This window comes from Solanum pennellii, chromosome 1 (genome assembly GCF_001406875.1).
Source record: "Solanum pennellii chromosome 1, SPENNV200".
Classification (NCBI taxonomy): Eukaryota; Viridiplantae; Streptophyta; class Magnoliopsida; order Solanales; family Solanaceae; genus Solanum; species Solanum pennellii.
This window is the reverse complement of record NC_028637.1, coordinates 98,625,535-98,645,568: the sequence shown is the minus strand read 5'-3', so window position 1 is coordinate 98,645,568 and position 20,034 is coordinate 98,625,535. Positions and strand designations below refer to the sequence as shown.

General features: G+C 35.0%; 4 protein-coding genes across 12 annotated transcripts in view; 1 reads left to right on the top strand and 3 right to left on the bottom strand.

Moving 5' to 3' along the window:
- Positions 1-483: 483 nt before the first annotated feature.
- On the top strand, positions 484-2,440 carry LOC107028291. The gene is made up of 6 exons (XM_015229323.2): positions 484-768; positions 1,061-1,234; positions 1,332-1,406; positions 1,495-1,620; positions 1,701-1,826; positions 2,027-2,440. The coding sequence occupies exons 1-6, from the start codon at positions 660-662 to the stop codon at positions 2,101-2,103; spliced, it is 687 nt and encodes a 228-aa protein (XP_015084809.1). The 5' UTR covers positions 484-659; the 3' UTR covers positions 2,104-2,440.
- A 2,103-nt stretch (positions 2,441-4,543) lies between these two features.
- Positions 4,544-5,795, bottom strand: LOC107003909 (probable ribose-5-phosphate isomerase 3, chloroplastic). Its single transcript, XM_015202160.2, has one exon. The coding sequence runs from the start codon at positions 5,643-5,645 to the stop codon at positions 4,764-4,766; it is 882 nt and encodes a 293-aa protein (XP_015057646.1). The 5' UTR covers positions 5,646-5,795; the 3' UTR covers positions 4,544-4,763.
- Positions 5,796-6,427: 632 nt separating this feature from the next.
- Positions 6,428-11,708, bottom strand: LOC107003916 (PITH domain-containing protein At3g04780). The gene is made up of 8 exons (XM_015202165.2): positions 11,567-11,708; positions 11,371-11,457; positions 9,585-9,708; positions 8,527-8,575; positions 8,362-8,419; positions 8,181-8,227; positions 8,026-8,103; positions 6,428-6,733 (listed from the first exon to the last, which is right to left on the bottom strand). Exons 1-8 carry the CDS (start codon positions 11,603-11,605, stop codon positions 6,685-6,687), a joined length of 531 nt encoding a protein of 176 aa, XP_015057651.1. The 5' UTR covers positions 11,606-11,708; the 3' UTR covers positions 6,428-6,684.
- A 1,406-nt stretch (positions 11,709-13,114) lies between these two features.
- Positions 13,115-20,034, bottom strand: part of LOC107007876 (peptide-N(4)-(N-acetyl-beta-glucosaminyl)asparagine amidase) — a 14,720-nt gene continuing 7,800 nt past the window's right edge. For 5 of the 9 annotated variants that reach the window (XM_015206702.2, XM_015206703.2, XM_015206701.2 and 2 more), the window contains 8 exons: positions 19,885-19,940; positions 19,744-19,803; positions 17,973-18,060; positions 17,124-17,885; positions 16,941-17,001; positions 15,142-15,244; positions 13,496-13,630; positions 13,115-13,416 (listed from right to left, as the gene is read on the bottom strand). In XM_015206702.2, the coding sequence (XP_015062188.1) occupies positions 13,332-13,416; positions 13,496-13,630; positions 15,142-15,244; positions 16,941-17,001; positions 17,124-17,885; positions 17,973-18,060; positions 19,744-19,803; positions 19,885-19,940 (1,350 nt within the window). In that variant the 3' untranslated portion in view covers positions 13,115-13,331. Of the gene's footprint in view, positions 13,417-13,495; positions 13,631-15,141; positions 15,245-15,993; positions 16,049-16,244; positions 16,340-16,872; positions 17,002-17,123; positions 17,886-17,972; positions 18,061-19,743; positions 19,804-19,884; positions 19,941-20,034 lie in introns of those variants that run through there. The other 4 variants (XR_003578171.1, XM_027916849.1, XR_003578172.1 and 1 more) reach the window with 4 other exon arrangements.

The following is a 20,034-nucleotide window of genomic DNA, read 5'->3' as shown; positions in this document are numbered from 1 at the left end:
CCCCGAAACACATTCCGTGCAAATCTGAATTAATTTGAATATTGAACGCTAAAAAAAAAGAGAGATAGCAAAACTAGTATGAACATGGTATCACCTATCTTTGAAGTACGAAACAAAGATATTTAAAATATGGTGATTATTCTTTTAAAAAAAAATTTAAAAATTAAATTCACCGTATAAAAACTCTAAATTCGTCTCTCCTCCAATAGAAGTTCCATTCAATTACTACTACTATCGGGTTCTAACTTCTACGTTGCTAAATGCTGACTTTAGTCCACAAATTACCATTAAAAATTTCTAAAATATTACTGTTAGGTTCTATGTTTACATTATAGGTTCTACAAACCAAAAGAGTAAACTTTGCCTCAAAAAGAAAAATGCCTTAAGTTTATTGTAATAGAACATTGATAAACCAATCCACCAAGTAATGGAAATTTCAAATAATTATATATTATGAAGTTAATTAGACTTGGGAAAACCCTAAGAAGACTTGCCACATACAAATCTTTTGAAAATTTGAACCAAGTAGAAGCTTCTACTAAGAAATATTCAACACAAACTCCCTCTATAAATTTACCTCTCATTTTGACACAAAGTGCATATTCACATTCTCTTCATCCACATACAACAACAACAATATTAATTTTGGTATAGAGAAGATGGATTTGTTCAAGTTTAGAGCTCATTACCTACTTCTTCTTTTGGTTTTATTACCAATGTTAGCAGCAAAAGAGGATGATATTCCTCCTTCTCTTGCCCCTTACTTTGGTACATCTCTTTCCTTTACTTAACTATTTATTCATATAATTATTTTTTTTTTCTATTGGCCATTTTGTTATGAATTTTAGAGCAGTTCTATATTTATACATATACACAGACTAAGGCAGACCTAGCATAGATGTTTTTGATTCTGATAATATGAACAAATTTCAAACTCAAAATCTCGTAAAGTTCAAATCTTGATGCACAGAAACAAGAGCACTAGTCCATATTCTGTTAATGTTTTAACTATTTATTTTTTCTAATTACTTCTGAACTTTCTGAATGAATCTGCATCTAGACAATATATGCAATGATGTGGAGTGTGGGAAAGGAAGATGTGAGAAAGCACCAGGAAAGCCATTCAACTTCATCTGTAAATGTGAACGAGGTTGGAAGCGTACTCACCATCACCATGATGATGATGATGACGATGAAGATGATCTTAAATTTCTCCCTTGCATTGTTCCCAAGTGTCAGTATAGTGAAACTCCTATCTAAAAGTTTGGTACATAGTAGGAAAGTTGAATCCAATTTTTTGACCAAGGGCTGGTGATTATGTGTTATTGCAGGTTCTCTTGACTATTCTTGCTTACCAGCACCTCCACCAGCTCCATCAATTCCACACAACATGTCTTTCTTTGATCGTAATTGCTAAATCTTCTCTTCATACAATTTTTGTGCATGTTCTATCTAATTTCTTATTAAACCCCATGACCTTTTTCTTGGTTTAAGCTTGCTATTGGATTTACTGTGGGGAAGGGACATGCACAAAGAATATAACACATGGACAAACATGCCAGTGCAAGTCTGGTTATTCCAATCTTCTCGACTTTCCTGCTTTCCCTTGCTTCAATGATTGTAAGTAGAGACAACAATTTAAATGTTGAAATTTCACATAAAAATAACATCACTAGCTAATTCAATATTTGACTTTTAAGGTGCCATTGGATCTGATTGCCAAAAACTGGGAATTCGCCTTTCAAATTCCACTGCATCATCTCCATCTTCATCGACACCATCTTCAATTTTTAATACCAATAGAGGTGGTAATGACAACAATGGAGGTAAGAACTACCACCGTCAAAAATTTGGATTCAATTTACAGGACAAGAGGATATAACCTTGTATATGTTCCATAGGAAACAAAAACAGTTGATGGTTATGTAATTCTAAAGGTCAAGTCGAGGAAAATAAAATCATATTACTACTTCTGCTAACCAGAATATAAGACCGTCTCACCATTCTAATTCTTCCATAATGGCAGCTACATCATTTATGCTCAAGAATTCCCACTGGATGGCTATCTTTCTGTCCTCAGCAGCTATGGCTTTACTCAACTAGAAAAAGGTGATGGTGTTTTGCTTCGCATGAGAGGTATCAGCTTGGTGTTTCATCTATACCAGCGCATTGTACTTCATTCATTTGCCAGATTCATATGTACTATATATATTTAATAAACAAGTGATAGTGTTGTCATTTCTGTACAGAGTATATTTTGAATATTGTTTCAGTTGTATTTTACTTTTCTTCATATAGCCTTCAGCTTATGAGGGTGTGGAGGTCGAGGATTTAGGAGAGAAGACTAGAAGTATATTAGTTTCATGCTTTGTCTCTCCTGCTAGTAGCATTAGTATTATTTTCTTTATATTATTATTTAACTATTTCCGGATTCCTCATACTTAATTTTCTTTTACTACGTGTTGTCTTCTATGCCTTGGCTTTCTTACTACCCTACTGTTGTACTGCTTATGTTTCCATTAATGTTGTGTTTTTGCTTTCCTTGAGCCGAGACCCGAGGGTATATCAGAAAGAACCTCTCTGCCTGCCAAGGTAGCAAGGTTTGTGTAACTCTACTCTCCATAGACCACAAAACTCTACTAGGTACACTGTTGTTGCTTCATATGAGTTAGGTATGATGGATCCCATTTCCATTATCCTAATGCATTTGGACATCAGTAGGAGTATATCACATTCCTCACTAATTTCAGAAATATGCTTCGGCACACAGAGAAGCCCCAAGTCAACCCCTCACCATCGGGACATTGACAGGATTTTTAAGCCTTGTGATCCTCAGCATAATACATAATAATGAAAATGTTCAGAGATATAAGTGTCTAACAAAAGCTGTATAAAGGTTTCAATGGAGTTTATAATGGTCATGACCATTCCACCCATAACATTGAAGTTCTCCTGTTGCATATTCAAATTGTTTCACATGGAATTAGATTCTCAGTTAACTCACTCTTTTATATGCAAGCATGCTCTCAACCAATATTTCTCTCTACTTCTAGCATAAGTGTACATTCTTTCTACACATTTTGTTACTCCAATCTCTCGGTTTCTCTGTATGCTCAATAAATCGAGTCATGAATTATTACAAACACATTCTTTAACCAATTGAGGCAACTCTCTCTATCCCAATCCTATTTTTCAGCATTTATTCAATCACTTGGGACTTCACAAAAATAAAGCATGTACAAAAATAAGGGTAAAAAAGAAGAAATCTTCCATCTATGCGCTTGGTTACATGTTCCAGAAGTTATTAGAGATGTACAATGTTTCACATTAATTGTATGTATAATGATATATATGGGTTTTCAAGGGATAGACAATGATCTTGGCCCTACACAACTGGTATGTTCTTAGTTAAGGTTAGGAGTAGATGCTCAAATAATTTCATTGAAATAATTGGTGGTTTCCGTTAAAGAGCATAACAACAATCTTCCTTTTTTCTGCCTCAAAAGTTAAATCAATTTAAATTTATTCCTCTATCCTAGTTAAACTAATATTTCTCTGTACAACAAAAAATCAACACGAACTAGTCCCACAAGTGGGGTATGGGGAGGGTGGGGGTGTACACAGAGCTTCACCTACCTTCATGGGTAGATAGGCTGTTTCCAATAGACCCTCGGTTCAAGAATAATATTTAACTCTATCCAAGTTTCTAATATCATCGATTTGTACTAGCTAATGACTTATCAGATTATCCCGTTACAATGTCTTCCCTCCTCCACCTCTACGAAGTTAGAATCAAGAAAGATAGGTTTGGTGTTGGAAGGAGAGAAGGACATGAAACATCGGAGAGCACAATGGCTTTCTGCAGGATGTTACTCCTAAATGAAGTTAGGGAAGATACAAAATCCAAACTCCAGCAATTTACTCATTTAACTTGTACACTGGAGCACCTAAAGAGCATAATATCCCACAATGATAAACCCCAATCCGAGCAACCGACTAAATCACAAAGAGGAGTGTACATTACAACTGCTTTATTTCAAAACTTGTAAAGCAGTCTGTAGATGGGTACCTTGCCCAACTGCAGACTACAACAGCCGAGCCTATTAGCATACTTAAAACTTTCTTTGGATAAAAAGTTACTCCCCTAAGCATACGCAAACAGGTACCTATCTCACAGTTCAGTGAAACAAAAAAATGTAGGTTCAGAATATATGACATGTAAACACATTGCTTTCCCCTCTAAATTCTCCACGGGAAAATTCAAAGCACTAGACATCACATCTGCCATAATGCAGTTTCAAGCTTTCAAACAATCGCTGAGTCCAGCTCTGGTATGCATTTAGTATTTTAAAGAGTTCTCTAAAAGAAGATACAAAAAGTATAAAAATGGGAACTTTCCTAATATCACATTGTCGCCGATGCCGACTGCATTTATCTCTATCATAGATTAAATTCTAAAAGCAAATCGAATTTCCCAAGTGGTCGTATAGCCATATGCTCAGCAACAAATAAGAAAACTAGTTAGAATAGAAGCAACAAAGAGAAATCATCAGAAGACATTTCTTTTCGATTCTAATATACAAATTACATTCAGATAGGAGTATTATTGCTAAACATCTCCAAAAAAAATGCCAAAACTTATTAATGTTACAACAATCAACTCCTATTTCCTCGATATGAAAATGAAGTCTAAAAATTCCACTCAAAACAGAAGTTAAAGTTGTTCAGACCTCACCAGTTGGGAGCTAAAATTGATGAATATTTCACTTGCTCTTGACACTGACACCTTCCTTCCCAGCAATGATAACAGCAGTGGTCATATCCAAGAACAATCCATGCTCCACCACCCCTTCGAAAGACGCAATCTCCTTCCCAGCAGCAGCAGAATCCCTAATAGGAGTCTTGAAATACAAATCCACAATATAATTCGAGTTATCGGTCACATAGGGCTTCCCATTACCATCCAATCTCAACTTTGCATCAACACCCTCTTCCTTAAACAATTCCTGTAACCTAACCAAATTGTACTTCCAACAAAACTGCACGACCTCAACCGGCATAGCCAACCCGGATCCACCAAGACCCGAAACAAGCTTCGAATCATCGACCACAACAACAAACTTATCAGACGCGGCCTCCACCATCTTCTCCCTTAAAAGAGCTCCTCCTCGACCCTTGACTAGGTCGAGATTCGGGTCGACCTCATCAGCACCATCAATAGCAAGATCAATATGTGGGTGGTCGTCAAGTGTAGATAACGGGATGTTGAGCGACAAAGCTTGTTCTTCAGTACGCTTTGAAGTTGGAACTCCTACAATGTTCGTGAGTTGTCCCGATGAAAGAAGCTCACCCAATTTAGCGACAACGAAAGCTGCTGTTGACCCAGTGCCTAAACCAAGGACCATTCCACTTTTTACATACTCAACGGCCTTATCGGCTGCTAGTTTCTTAAGTTCATCTTGGGTTAAAGGTGAAGGAACGGGTGCAGAGAAGGCTTTAATTGAAGGGGTTGTGGAGCGAATGCGGATAGTGGGGTTGCGCAAGAAGATGGAAGGAAGACGGGTGCCAATAATGGAACTGTGACGGAGAGTAGAAGAAGAAGAAGAAGAAGGAGAGTGAGGTGAGATTAGGGATAACGAAGCCATGGGGGGTGATGAATTTTTGGTCGATCCTTTCTTGGTTTTGTTTGGTCTTCGCCTAAAAATTAAAATAAGGACATGGGTGGGAGTGGGTGGTGAATGGTTGGTGATGATGAGGATGGAAATTGAAAGGATATCCCTAAAGTTTGATAGCACTATTTTTTAAATAGCAAAGTATTTATTATTGGTTTAAGAGAATCAATATATTTAAGGAAAGGTCTAAACATACGAATCAACAAGAATAATTTTCTAGTTCCAAATAATTAGATTTCTACGTCCAGATTTATTGCATGTATCAAACTCCATCCCATAATACTCGATGGTAGGGAAAATAATATCTCAGTATTTATAAAAAAATTTGTTTCAAAATTTAAATTTTAGAACAACCGAAAACAAGTGTTTACATGACCTCAAATTGATTGACTATCCTAAATTTTGCTTAAGCATCAATTTCAAAAGCCAAATAATTAAACTCTGAAAAAACAACTCTTCAGGCCAGACTCAAAAGTTGTGCAAGACAATGAGAAGTGAATGAAGTAGGAATGATCTCAACCATGAAATGCAAATGATGTACTACTACCGTATACTTTAGAGAGATATTTTCAAGCATCTAAGTTTAATTTTGATCAACAGTCGGATCCACCATCTTGCCTAATTTTAATTTAACAAGAAAAGCATCCTTCAAGGAATCAATTCAAACTTACCACTCGAGATATACTCAAAGGTATTTATGGGAAATGCTTCCAGCATGGTTAGAATATTCTTCTTGTTAAACCAGACAGATCATTGAGCAGCTAATGAGGACAAGGGATAAATAAAAGCGTAGCAACCATCACTCCACAACCTAGAAAGTATACCTCTTTACACTAAATTAGGTAGTGAATCGTGGGTGTAACATTGCATCGAACAAAGCAGCAACAGCTCGCACTGTAATTTGGGATATCCAGTGTATCAAGTTTCCAATTACTTCTGTCGTAAACTACAGAAGTTAAAAAGAAAACAAAATTCTTAAAATGATGAACAATTATAATGATCGTTTGCAGGATCAGTGGTCCTCAATCTTCTTCAAGCCTTTCATATCTGTTGTTTCCACCCTGCAGGAGAAAGAAATATCATCAGACATGTTCAAACTAATAGCCATTTCATGACACTCTCAAGCTTAGCAAAGAGCCACGCGCCCATGCCCCATATCTAGGAAACCAAATTCTCTGGGTCAGTTGAGCACAGAACCTACCTAAAATAATTGGCAACAATTAAGCAAGACTTTGGACAAGGTAATTTCTTCATAGTGATCCAGGAATCACTACTTTAGCCTCTATAAGTAATTTTTCTCTCTTCATAATGCTATGTGTGCGAAGGAATGATTTTGCTTGCAATAGGATTTGAGGATAGAGGGCATCTGACATCCAGTGTCAAGTGAAAGGTAAAAGACAGATCTTTTTTGGGGGGAAGATTACAGAATTGCACACATTTTTATTAGGTTAAACACAGTTATTTTTAGAATGATAAGAAAAGACGAGTTAGTTTTAGAAATCTAAAAGGGGCAAAATTTTATTGATGTATTTTTAATTTAGTTTATCGAAAGGATGAACTACTGCGAAAGAGCATCTAGAACACAGAAACACAAAATCTTCCAATCGGGTCATGAGTGGGAATATCATGTGTTATTTAGGGGCTACAACTACTGAAAACATAGGATCTACAAGTCCTTTCCTCTACAATGTCAAGGTATAATAAACGAGCTCTGACAACAGGAAGCTTAAACTTCTCCAAGATAGAGGTAGGATTAATCTTGGCAAAAGTATATTTAAGTGGCTATAAGTATATTTAAGTGGCTATTAAAATTCAGCTTCTCCAAATGTGTCCTTTAAGCTAATACATAAACTTGTAAAGGAAACAATTTCATATACATGTACATGCACTTCCACTGGATCCCACTTGTGGAATTTCACTAGGTATGTTGCTGTACATGCACTTACCTAATGAAGGAATTCCTTTTCTTTGATCCTTCTAAAATTTCACCAAACAATTTGTTCAGCTGTGATAAAAAAGTAATGAAGAAACTTTGTTTAACAGTTTTTTAGCACTCATTGTCTGCTGAGGGGGACGTAGTCCCCTTCACTTCAGTAATTACATCTTTTGGTAACATTAACTTAAGGAGAGCATGGTCAGGCCATTTGAATATCGCAGTCTCATGCTTTTCTAAGTATAAAGTTTTAACTGTTCTTTTTTCCGTTAAGTTATATGTTTAAACAGTTCCAGACTTAAACATGGAACACTAAACAAAAGGAACTGAAGTACACATTAAAGAAATTGCTAACAACAAAAAGAAGCAAAAGATAGTTTCATGCAAAAGGAATGAGGTCATAAGAATTAAGAAACTTACGTTGATCCATACAAAACAATTTTTTGAACATTTGTAGTTTCCCCATCATGTTGATTATCCTCAATAAAAATGGTCACACTGGTTCAATAACAGTAAAAAAGATTAGTGTCCATCTTACAAATGACTTGTAAAAGTTGAAGCTCGTGTTAGCATACCTGCGAACATTTTGAAACTTGACATACTTCAAGGTAACTGGTTTACCCTGCAATTAATCAACAAGACATTTCAAGGATGAACATCCAGGGAAACTAAAGAATTCTATAAGCAAACATCATTTAGTTAAACTTAAACGCAAAGCCAAGAAGCATATTTCCTGTATTATCAGGATTGACTAACCTTGAGATTATCTTCAGATAAAACAACTGTGTCACTTGGAGGGTAATCATTAACATTACTGCAGAGATGTTCCCAATCAGCAAATACATATAGCAGATGTGAAAATTCCCCCACATAATGTTCAGTCTAGAAAAGGTCAAAAAGAAATGAAACTTCAAAAGTTACCTAAATCCCATGTGCTCCTTGTTAGAAAACAGCTTCACAGTTTTAGGACCTTCAAAGAGACAAATCTGTGTTATGGTATCATGCATCTATGGTGGGGTACAGAAGAAGCACTTGACAAGTGCACCAAGGAGGCAATAACATATTACCTTATCACAAAAAAAATGAAAAAACAGAGCACAAAAGGATGCTTCTTTAGGGAAAAAATAGCAGGTGCAATAACAAATTGAAGACACCAAGCAAAATAGTATACCAGGAAAGATTACAAAGACGACATTCAAAAACAGCATTATAACCGCAGCTTAACTTAGAAAACTCAAAATGGAACACATAATCCCCAGCTCTCTAAACTGTACAACTGTTTGATACATTACTTTGGCCTGATGCCTATAGTAACATCTAAAGGGGAGCAAAGCAGTTGGTGCAACTCCTCTGGTGAAGCCTGTCAAAACATTCTTCGCCAATAGTCCCTATGACTACCCAACTAACAACAACATAAATTGGCCAAAAAAGTCATTTGTACCAACTTAGAAGCCATCTCTGTTATGCCCCCTCCCTCCTCTAGCTTTCTCATGCTTTATGCATAGTTTGGATTAAGTTTCAACAAAAGTTTATTGATGTATGCAGTCATGTCCCTGTTAGTTGAAACAATATATGCTCTTACATAATTTACCTACTTATCTGTAATATAAAGAGAGGCCAGAGTAAGAACTCATTTATCTTAAACAGCAGGAGTACCAAGGTAACTCTTCCATAATGTTGCCTCGTGAGAGTATTATTACATCCACCAAAGAGGACTACTTCTACCAATTAAAAAAAAAAGAAAGATGAAATGAAGGATTATGTAGAGACTTCTCTCATCACAATGATTAAAAAAGATGTAGGAGAAACTTGAGAACACCTAGTTATGCATCAACAGTTTTTTGAGAAAGCTTAGTTGTGCGTTAACAATTCTCAGAAGCCAACACCAAAGCAAAAATTGCAAGAGATAAAACTAAGGTTTGTGTACGCAGCAAATGATTACTAGGGGTAGAAAGAGACACCACAAATCTATTAGCTACCTTCCTCCTCAGGTCCTTTGATAACGATTGAATGCAGTTTGATGACTTGATTAAAAGGTATGTAAATCAATAGCTGTTCATCTGCATCACTCACCAGGTTCAAGCCCTCGTCTTCTCTGTAACCCTGATTTAAATTCAAATAAAGCCAACACAATTACTGAAACTGCAAGCAGAAGTAGACGATTATAAAACAAGTGAACTGACATTGAAGCTTACAATTCGAAAAAAGAATCCCAAAAGTTGCATGGTCACGGGTAAAAAGGTAGTAACAGGTTTCACAAAGGAGTTGGTTGGTCATCAATTAAGAGCAAAGAAGTCAGATTTCATCTTCCCTTGGTCTTAGGATACATCATATTGACCCATCCTACTAATTCAAAACACTTTTTCCCCTATCACGTGCTATTCCTGATTCAGCGAGAACAAAGTAACCAAGATTCCTAAAGAAGTCCCTTAACAATATATATTGAAAAGATTAATGCTTGGCTCTGTGCTCAATGAGCACATACAGCTCCAAATTCTTGACTTTATGTCAGTTATAAATAAGAATTAACCAGCGCAAGACCTTCCATTAGTCTGTCATCTCACATCATCACTGAAGAGTAAGGATGCAAAAGCCTATGATTGTGATATACATGAGTACACTGGACCCAATCCTTTGTCAGGTATAAATGGAACAGAAAAGAACATGGTAAAAGGATATGTCAGAGTTCGATACAAGTTGTGGATATCTCAAACTAAGGGAGAGAAAATAAGAGATTAGGGGATAAGATATGATAATTAAGACCTTTAAAAATTGATAGGTGAGGCATAAATTGAAGGCAGAAAGATGAACTTCCAGTATCTGTTGAACCTCTCATTACCATGAGACATCCTTAAGATTCTTTCTTCCATTTTTAAAAAAATGTACTTCCATTCCAAATTGTCCATAAAGGACTAAGCAAGCTAGCTTTCCATGTTGCTTTCATAAGTTACTGTAATTCCTAACCATCCAACTTGCAACGGCTTTTTCCCAATAGATGTATAAAGAAAATCCCACAATCCAAAAGATAAGTAGTCATTCTCTAATGAAACAGAAAGTAACCTACATCTTCATTGTTCTCTTTACAGCTAATTTTGCACTAACAACACCAAGATGCTATTAACCAATTCCTTCTTCTAAGAATGTCTCCCTTGAGATTTCCATTTCGGTCAGTGAAACATGTGGAAAAGAAAATTATTGTCCCCATCCACCCGGAGAAATACTCTCTCTGCCCACTTAGCCTCCATTTAAAAAATTTAATCACCCATTACCATGACTATTTCTACTAACCCCCACTCCCACCAACCCACCAATCCAAACGTCTAAGCCCTTCCCAAATGCACATTGATAATGCATCCTCCCTACACCCAGTCACCCACCTATCAGCTCCAAATTTAAAAGTATTGTGCCTCGGATCATGTTACTTTGTATGCTGGAAGTCACTTCGATCCACAAATCTTCTGATTGGAAGCTCGAAAAATGGACATCTCGCTACAGCACTTGGACCAGGTATCTTTAAGCTTCAGAAGAAACTACCTCACAAGTTCAGAGCAAACTAGCAGTGAGAGCTTTTGTGATGCACAAATACGGATTTGTCTGGACTTCATTGGACCACTATACCGAACAAGAACATCATCAACATCACCTATTCCTTTCTTATTGACTTACTAATTAGTTTTACTAAAAAGTTCAAATTCAAAGTAAAATTATCAAAACAAAAAGCCTTGCACAAACAACCCTAATTTTAACAAGTTAAACATTTTTCACCTGTTTGAGGGCATTGACAATAGTGTTGGTGCCACTTTGGTTAAGGCATTCGACGCCAGACCAGTCTACAAAGTCCATCAAATCAACCTGTTCATCACCAACAACTCCAACAATTTCAAAAATTTAAGAAACACAAAAACAGAAAATTGGCGTATAAAACGAGAATCTAAGGATCTCTAATAGAACTAAATCATACTTGGCCTTTGGGAATTGCAGAAGCAGATTCGGCAGCCATGGTTGACGGAAGTTGTACGCTACAGTTCTTGAGAGAGAAATATTTAGAGAAAGGGAAGAATCCTCAAGAAAATGAGAAGTGTTTCTGCGCTTTTATAGGGCAAGAGAACGAAAAATTGCGAATTTTTTTTTTTTTTTAAAAGATTAAAAAAAATTAATCACCTCTTTATCTTATGCTCGCAAGATAAATTTTGAAGTTTATGATTATCAAACTTAACTTTATATTAGAATATTTAAGATTAATAAATTTATATTGTATTTGCAATTTAAATTTTAGGTATATTAGAATCTAAAGTTATATTTAATTATGTTTAATTACAAAATATGTATGTTTGAAGTCCGAAAATATTTATTAAAAACTATGAAATTTAAAATTTAAAATTTAATTTTAAATTTCAAATATTAAAATTGAATTAAAAGAGTAACATCATAACTAAAAAGAGAGGCTAGTTAGAGTAGCATAACGACTTTCCATATACTTAATAGTCATATTTCGAATTAGCTGTACTAATTAATTACTCAAACTGTGTTGCATCACCATAATATCATAGCATTAGTAATATATCAAACTATGTTTACTTCTTATAGCAAGACAATAAAGGAAAAGATTAAAATTAACAAATTCAATCAAAGAGTGGATCACATGGATACGTCGATTGGATCACTCTCAACATATAAGATAAAATTGAGGAGCAAGTTGATTGAAAAAAAAAAAGAAACATAACATACGATTTTGTCATAAATAAAAATTTAGATATTTTATTAAAATGAAATATATAAATATATTTTTTAATTAAATAGAATTGTTCAAAGACAATGCCTAGTACTATTCTTAAGAAAGTGGGAATTGTCTCATCATCTATGTTGATGGTATTCTTCATATAATTATTTTCTGAGACTATTTTATGATTTTATCACACTCTATGATAATGATGTGATCTTTTGAGTTTCTCCTGTCAATAACATGCAACTCCACAAACGTAACCTTCACAGTTAATCAAGTATTTCAATCAATGCACTTACCTTTGAATATTAACACGTTTTTCCCTTGATCACAATCTTTCCGTTCTTGTGGTTATATTAATTGTTTATAGTTTTCCCTTTATCATAATCTTTCCTTTCTTGTGGTTATATTAATTGTTTATAGTTTTTCTTTTTTTGTTATTTATTATGAATTTGAGAATATACAAATCAATCATAATCATCTCAAAACTATAAGGTTAGTTTAGTATGCAACATAAACTACGTTATTCGGACTCTTTCAAAAATGTCAACAGTAGCATCAAAAGTGAAGATTGTATGCATTCTGAGATAGACAAGGGTTGTATTCCATGGGATTAACAATCACCTTCTGTATGAGATTAATACCCATAATGTGAGATAAAATAATCTCACATTTTATCCCAAAATTGTTATCCTTAACCCACCAAACAAACGACCAAAGGGCATATATCAGTCAATAAGCCAGCGATATAAGAAAAAGTGAAACTGAAAGGGAAAAGAAAACGAGTATGTTAAAAGGTTTGACAATTTTACATTGCCCGAAGAATGTGCATACAACAGGTGTTGATAAAAATAATACAACATATCAATAGGTCAACTGGTGAAACATTGACAAGAAAATACAACATGGCAATAGGTCAAGTGGTGAAACTTCAAACTCACAGCTTGGCTTTGAAGCCTAAGCCAGAGAAAGGGGAAGTTTACAATAATATGGTTTAGGGACATTAACTGCTACCTGCAAAGAGGTCAATGCTGCCAATCTGAAACCTTGAAGTTGCATTCTTGTCTCGAACTGCTATAAACCTAAACCTGCCATTTCTAATTGTGATCACAAATTGGATCCTATCATGAAGTAGTGAACTCTTACGAGCCTCCGACAAAACTTTACCTGAATGCATTTGACAAATAGCCGGGTGAACCAACTGCAAATGCTTTTCTCTGGAAACGTTTGTCAAACATCTGGGAAGTTCGTTTATCCAAGAGATGCCAACTGGAACCTCCATTTTCACTTCCTTCTAGCACCCTAACGTAATGAATGGATAAAAGTATTCAGTCTAATATGCAATGTTGGTAAGGATTTCTATTTCATACTTCCAAAAGCTGACCAAGACTTTAGCTGATTCTCTAAAATAGTCAACAATCTAAACGAGTGAGAACTTAAGTCTCACCAAAGCTTATAACAAAGACACTGGTTCTATTTTGAACTATCAGACTTGTAAACTTTGCTGGGCTAAGAAAACCAAACAATTCTATACAGAGAAATAGTTGAGGTATGAATCAAGCATCATTATCAAAAACAAAAAAGCAGCCATTCTAGTTAAACCATGCTTTCAGCAAGCAGCAGTTGCACTACTGTTACACAACTTCGATTTCATCATACCAATTGTCCTGCTTTCACCGAAGTCAACCTTCTAGATCCTAGGACTGCTCAGAGAGGGTTACACAACTAACTCAACCTTATCCCACCAGCTTCAGTTAGTTAATCTAGCACAGTATATATTTGATTCTATTTGGAGCCATTATAATAATTTCACCATTTCCTTATCAAATTGTTCCTCCAAAAACTCCAAGTCTTTCTCATTACACTTTATATTTGCTACCTTATTGTCACTCCGTTTCCATCTTTGCTTTTTTAGGGATTCTTTGAATGCCAAACCAACAACAACAACATGCCCAGTGAGATCCCAACCTTTACACAACCTCTACATAAACTATTTCTTAAATGTCTTTTCGCCTTCTAGCTTTGGTCCACGCCTATTCCAACAATTCTTATTCCAGCTGATTCGTAACCACGACCCTTAAAAACAATTAGCCCCTTCCTTTTCTGCAATATTAAGTATACCTTCAATTTTCATTTTATATGATGAGACTTGACAGGATGTAAATGGGTTCGAGCCGTGGAAACAGCCTCTTGCATAAATGCAAGGTAAGACTGCGTACATAGCAGGAGCTTAGTGCATTGGGCTGCAAAAAAATGATGGTACTTGACAGAACACGGTGTTCAGAATGAAAGTAACGGAAGAAAATACTTCCTTTTTTTCGGAAGAAAATATTGAAGTATTGATTGAGGGGTTAGTTAATCATTCGTTTATATTGACATAAATAGAAGAGTTGGTGATTTTACAAGATGCATAAACGCATTTCCCATTATTTAAGCATTGGAGAAACCCCATGTCAACTATATAGTTGATTTTGGTCACAAAATGAATCCTATTCTGGTCATCACACTTTTCAGTAATATGTTCTCATACACAGCTATACATCCCCGTTAGTCAGCTTATGTAATAACTTTTATTTATTCTAAGGTACTTTGGGCTGTCTGACTTACTTCCTATATTGCCTTAAATGATCCGGCACAGTGCCACAATTTTATAAAGAATGAATTGACATTTGTTAGATACTGTTTTCAGTTAGACAACACCAGCCCCCTTGAACAGACATTGCTACATCTGTCTCAAAAGCTGGAAACACATACAGTTACTTGCAAGATGGAAAATATTTTTTCACAACTAAACTTTGAATCCAATTTCATACCAGTCTTTTGGATCTCTCTCTGGAGCATCATTAGCAGACATTAACTCATATGCCACAAGCTCAACCATCCGGTTATCAGCTACTTGATACATGATCCAACATCCTATAAAGCAGAATACAAGTATCAGACAGAACAATAACCATAAAGAAAGAGGATAATTGAAAATATAAATACAAAACTGTGATTATCCCTTAAAAATTCAATATGTATTTATTCATCTTCTCATCCAATATAAATGCCCTTTCTTTTAATTCCTTATTTGAGATACTTAGAGGTTGTTAGATTCGGGAACCTTCTTTATGTTCATAATTGGCGCCTGAAGGGGCGCCTTCCTTCACAAACCATCAAATTTGTAAACAACTAATGTTCTTAAACTTGTGCATTATATGTAATGAGAAGCTAGTAACAAATTCACACTAAAAATATTCATGTTGAATATACTAAACGCTGGTTGATTTCATCCTCCTCCGGTCTTAAATGTTCCCACGGGGTTGGTGCATGAAGACATGGATACGAATGACAATTTTTTCACCAACTAGTAGAAAACATCCATCAAAATCAAGAATATATCTCTTTAGTACAATAATGTTCTTATAAAATATTTAGTACAGTAACGTCTAGTGGTCATCAATATGATATTTAATTATCTACATATACACCATCAAGATAGCAGTGATCTCTTTGGATTTTGGGGGCAAATTTTGGGCTTCCTAAAGGAAATAAAGACTTGCTGCAATTACTATTTGGGAACTATCCAGAAGAAGATGCATAAAGATGGTGTTGCACTATAAGCTACTTGTTATGTTAAGAAGCATTTGGGAAAGAAGAAAAGCAAAAACCGTTTAGCTGACCATCATTCAGCAGGCACCACTACATCAAAGTTGTTGTGTTAGCTCCCTTCCTCGCCCTTTAGCTCTAAACTTCACAATAACTTCATCCATGACTTACCTGATTTTCCATTTTAATGATTCTTTTCTCTTGTTTAAGGACCTCTTCAACCTAAAATGGAAAACAACTTTTTTTTGATAAGTAAAGATAATTTATTATATAGAAGCTCCAGTAGAAGGCTGGTACTGAGGGAAACTACAAAAAGTTCTGCTGNACCCTTTAGCTCTAAACTTCACAATAACTTCATCCATGACTTACCTGATTTTCCATTTTAATGATTCTTTTCTCTTGTTTAAGGACCTCTTCAACCTAAAATGGAAAACAACTTTTTTTTGATAAGTAAAGATAAATTTATTATATAGAAGCTCCAGTAGAAGGCTGGTACTGAGGGAAACTACAAAAAGTTCTGCTGGATCTGAATCCTCCAAAGCTGTAGGTATTCCAAAAACCCAGCATTACACCACACAATCAGTAGAAATTCAGCATTACACCGAATTTCAACTGATATTTCATATTCACTTCACATGCCACTCTAAATGGCAAGTTCGGGAGACATCTTATTGAAGGTGTCAGATGCTCACTCAATAAAGACACTTGACAGCTAAGATACTTCACAGTTAACACACCTCAGAAGAAAATGATGCCCTTGGATTTTCAAGGCTTTGTAAGGTATGAAGACTTGGATGATGTTAACTTAAAAACTAGAGAGAGGATACCCTACATTGAAGATACCAAAGCAAAAGTAACAAACTATACAACACAATATTCACCGTCAAAACAATACCATTAACTTAAAAATGAACATAAAGAAGTAACACATCGAGAAGAACCAGAGAAATAACCTTATTGCAGCTGACATATATGAGAAACAATGATGCTATGCCAGAGTTACATTTTTGCTTAAGCATACCTGCTGCACCATTTGGTTCTTCCCACTTTGACATCCGAGTTCCATCAAATGCACATGTAGCCTGATGTAATTGAACAAGAGAATTAAGATTCTTCATCTATTAACTATATGAGGAATTTCTCTTCCACATGACGAGGTTTTTTGGAAGGAACAGTGTTTATTATACAAGCCAATGTTACTTACAATTCCAAAAGGAAGCTCCTCCCCACTAGCAAGGACTAGACCAGAACACAGTCTGTTCAACTTGAGCAGTGGCCAAGAGAGGGACCTGCTGTCTAGTCTAGCGCATTGTTCGATATTGTAAATCACATCATCCAGTGCATGGAACACGACAGGCAGTGCAACAGAAGTTTTAACAGGATCAGAAGCTAAACATATATCAATACTCCCATTAACACCAAACTCACTCTTCAAGGAAAGAGCCTCGAGTAACTGGTCAAAAGATGACAACATCTTGCTGAATATATCACCAGAACTACTTGAAACTGATTTCACAGAGGTTCTCCTGGTTCTGAAAGGTAAATTCTTTAGATCAACTAAAATCTTTCTGAAGATCTCAAGAATTTCAGCAGCTGCCTTTTTAGATGGCGAGTACTCTATTAACTTTGAAAGAACAGGGGAAAAGGCACTATAGATATTTGTGACATGATCATCTATGCATTTGCGAACTGGACAAGATGAAGAGCTTAGAGAGTTCTTTTCATCAGAGACAAATTCCGATCTTGCTATGCGCCACTCCTTGTCTCCGCTCAATCTTCCAGGTAATGAGACTGAAGGGCCATCTTTACGATGCAATTCTTGCTCAATGACATTCATTTCGAACCTGTCCCGTTCTTCCAATGCTGAAATTACTTCAGCAGATAATGTTTTCCGAAGTTCTCTAGTTATATCAGATAAAACAGCAACAAGAAAAGGCTCTGAAATGATGTTTCGCCGAGAAAGAACCTTCATGATCAAAAATATTTATCTTAATTGCAGAAACTCATGACCACATACAAGTATCAATAAAGGGACACTCAATTAACAGTTCACCTCAGGCCACTTCCTGGTGTAACGCTTAGTGACATCATGCACGCCATCTTTTGCAATAGCAAACACATAGTTCAAATTCTTTTTCCATCTTCAGAGAAAGGTTTAAACACTAAAAATAAGAACGTAGGTCGGAAAAGGTTAAAATACCAAAAATAAGAAGACAGTTACAAAAATTATGATATGAAAGGCAACTTGGCAACAACAGACACATGATGGATTTTAGTACCAGTGTAAATTCGTTCTCTAAAATATTTCATGAACATGTGAAGCTACTAGCTAAAATGAAAATATTCCTAGAGCTCAATAATAAATATGATATACCAAGACTTTCCATTGCTAATTAAGCTTTAGTTCTGCTAGGCAGCAAGTTTCACACACCTTCATGATTTCAACGCATGCTTCTTTTAAATTTTCAATGACTTCCCGACCATTATAGTTGCAACAGATATCTACATGCCTACAAGACTCCAAGATTCTGATTTACAGCCATTTCCATTATTTTACTATATTAAAAACACAAAACTCCTTAACAAACCGCCGTCTGCCTTTTTTATCCATAAAAATAGTTTTCTCATTGAACAAATTGCCATTTAAGTTTTCCCATAATATTTAGGAATTCTAGATCAACTAATTGTTTGCATTGAACCAGTACTTAGATACACTATATACAACAAAAACACACCCATTAGAATCTCACAGGTGGGGTTTGGGGAGATAAACTATATAGAGAGTCCTCATATTTAATATCTTGTATAAATCCTTTCCTTATTTGAATTATTTAACATAACAATTTTGTAAAAGACATGTAATAGGTAAAACATTATACTACACGGTTACATTAGGTTCAAGTAATGAAGCAATATGTTGAAGTGGTTTTATTTCTTTTGATAATGAAATATTAGCTGCATCAGTTTCTTAATCTTACTTGATAGAGAATAATATAATGTAGCCATTACTTGTTGTAGGTTTGAATTATTTTCTCATAGAATCATACCTAATTAACTAAATGATTTAACAGAAAAGAAAATTAGAGAAAAAATTAAGTAGGAAATTATAACTAAAGTCAATGAATGTCAGTCAACATTACTCCAATTTTATTCTTAATTATAGAATTATAACTAGTCATAGAATTAAAATCAATTAATTCTATGTAAGTTAATTATCTTAGTGAAGATTAAAAAATANATTAAGTAGGAAATTATAACTAAAGTCAATGAATGTCAGTCAACATTACTCCAATTTTATTCTTAATTATAGAATTATAACCAGTCATAGAATTAAAATCAATTAATTCTATGTAAGTTAATTATCTTAGTGAAGATTAAAAAATAAAAGATCTCCTGTGAAAATTATGCTGGTTTTTTGGGTATACAATAGTATGCCCATCACCTTTTTATGAAACACTCCAATATAATTTATGTACCAAAATGTATACATATTCTAAGAAATGCTATAATTAGATACAAATTATCCGATTCCATAATTGTTATACTTTTTAACTCAATATCAAATTCTGCAAATACTTTCAAAAATGACACTCAGCAACTGCACCTCAAGTATACATAATTTAATAATATTTGTATAACAGTTTCAAGTTCTCTACTTACTGATATGGAGTACACGCTCAAAGCACGTTCTCTAAAACTAGTATATAATAAGAACGGAAGAGCAAATTTGATGTCAATACATCACATTGGAAATTATGTGATTGCTACATTAGTTACAAGAATATTACATCTACCAAGAGGTAAAATTGGCAAAGAGAAAATACCCCTTCTCATATAATAGAGGATTGTCATATATTCCTTCACAAGGATCAAGATGCATCCATCTGCACTATTTCTCACAATCACTTCGTATTCTAGATCATTGCAACAAAATTTATTGAGCAAGCCCTGTGAAAAGATATTACCTTTCCAGAGAGGATGAAAAACACTCTGTCCAGACATGATCGGTGAAGTCCAAAATCTGGAAAGTGGAACAACACAAGGAGAAGGTAAGTCGAACTTAATCTGTAAAACAGCTGATTTCCTTCCAAAACTTTGTTTGTGAGGGGGGGGGG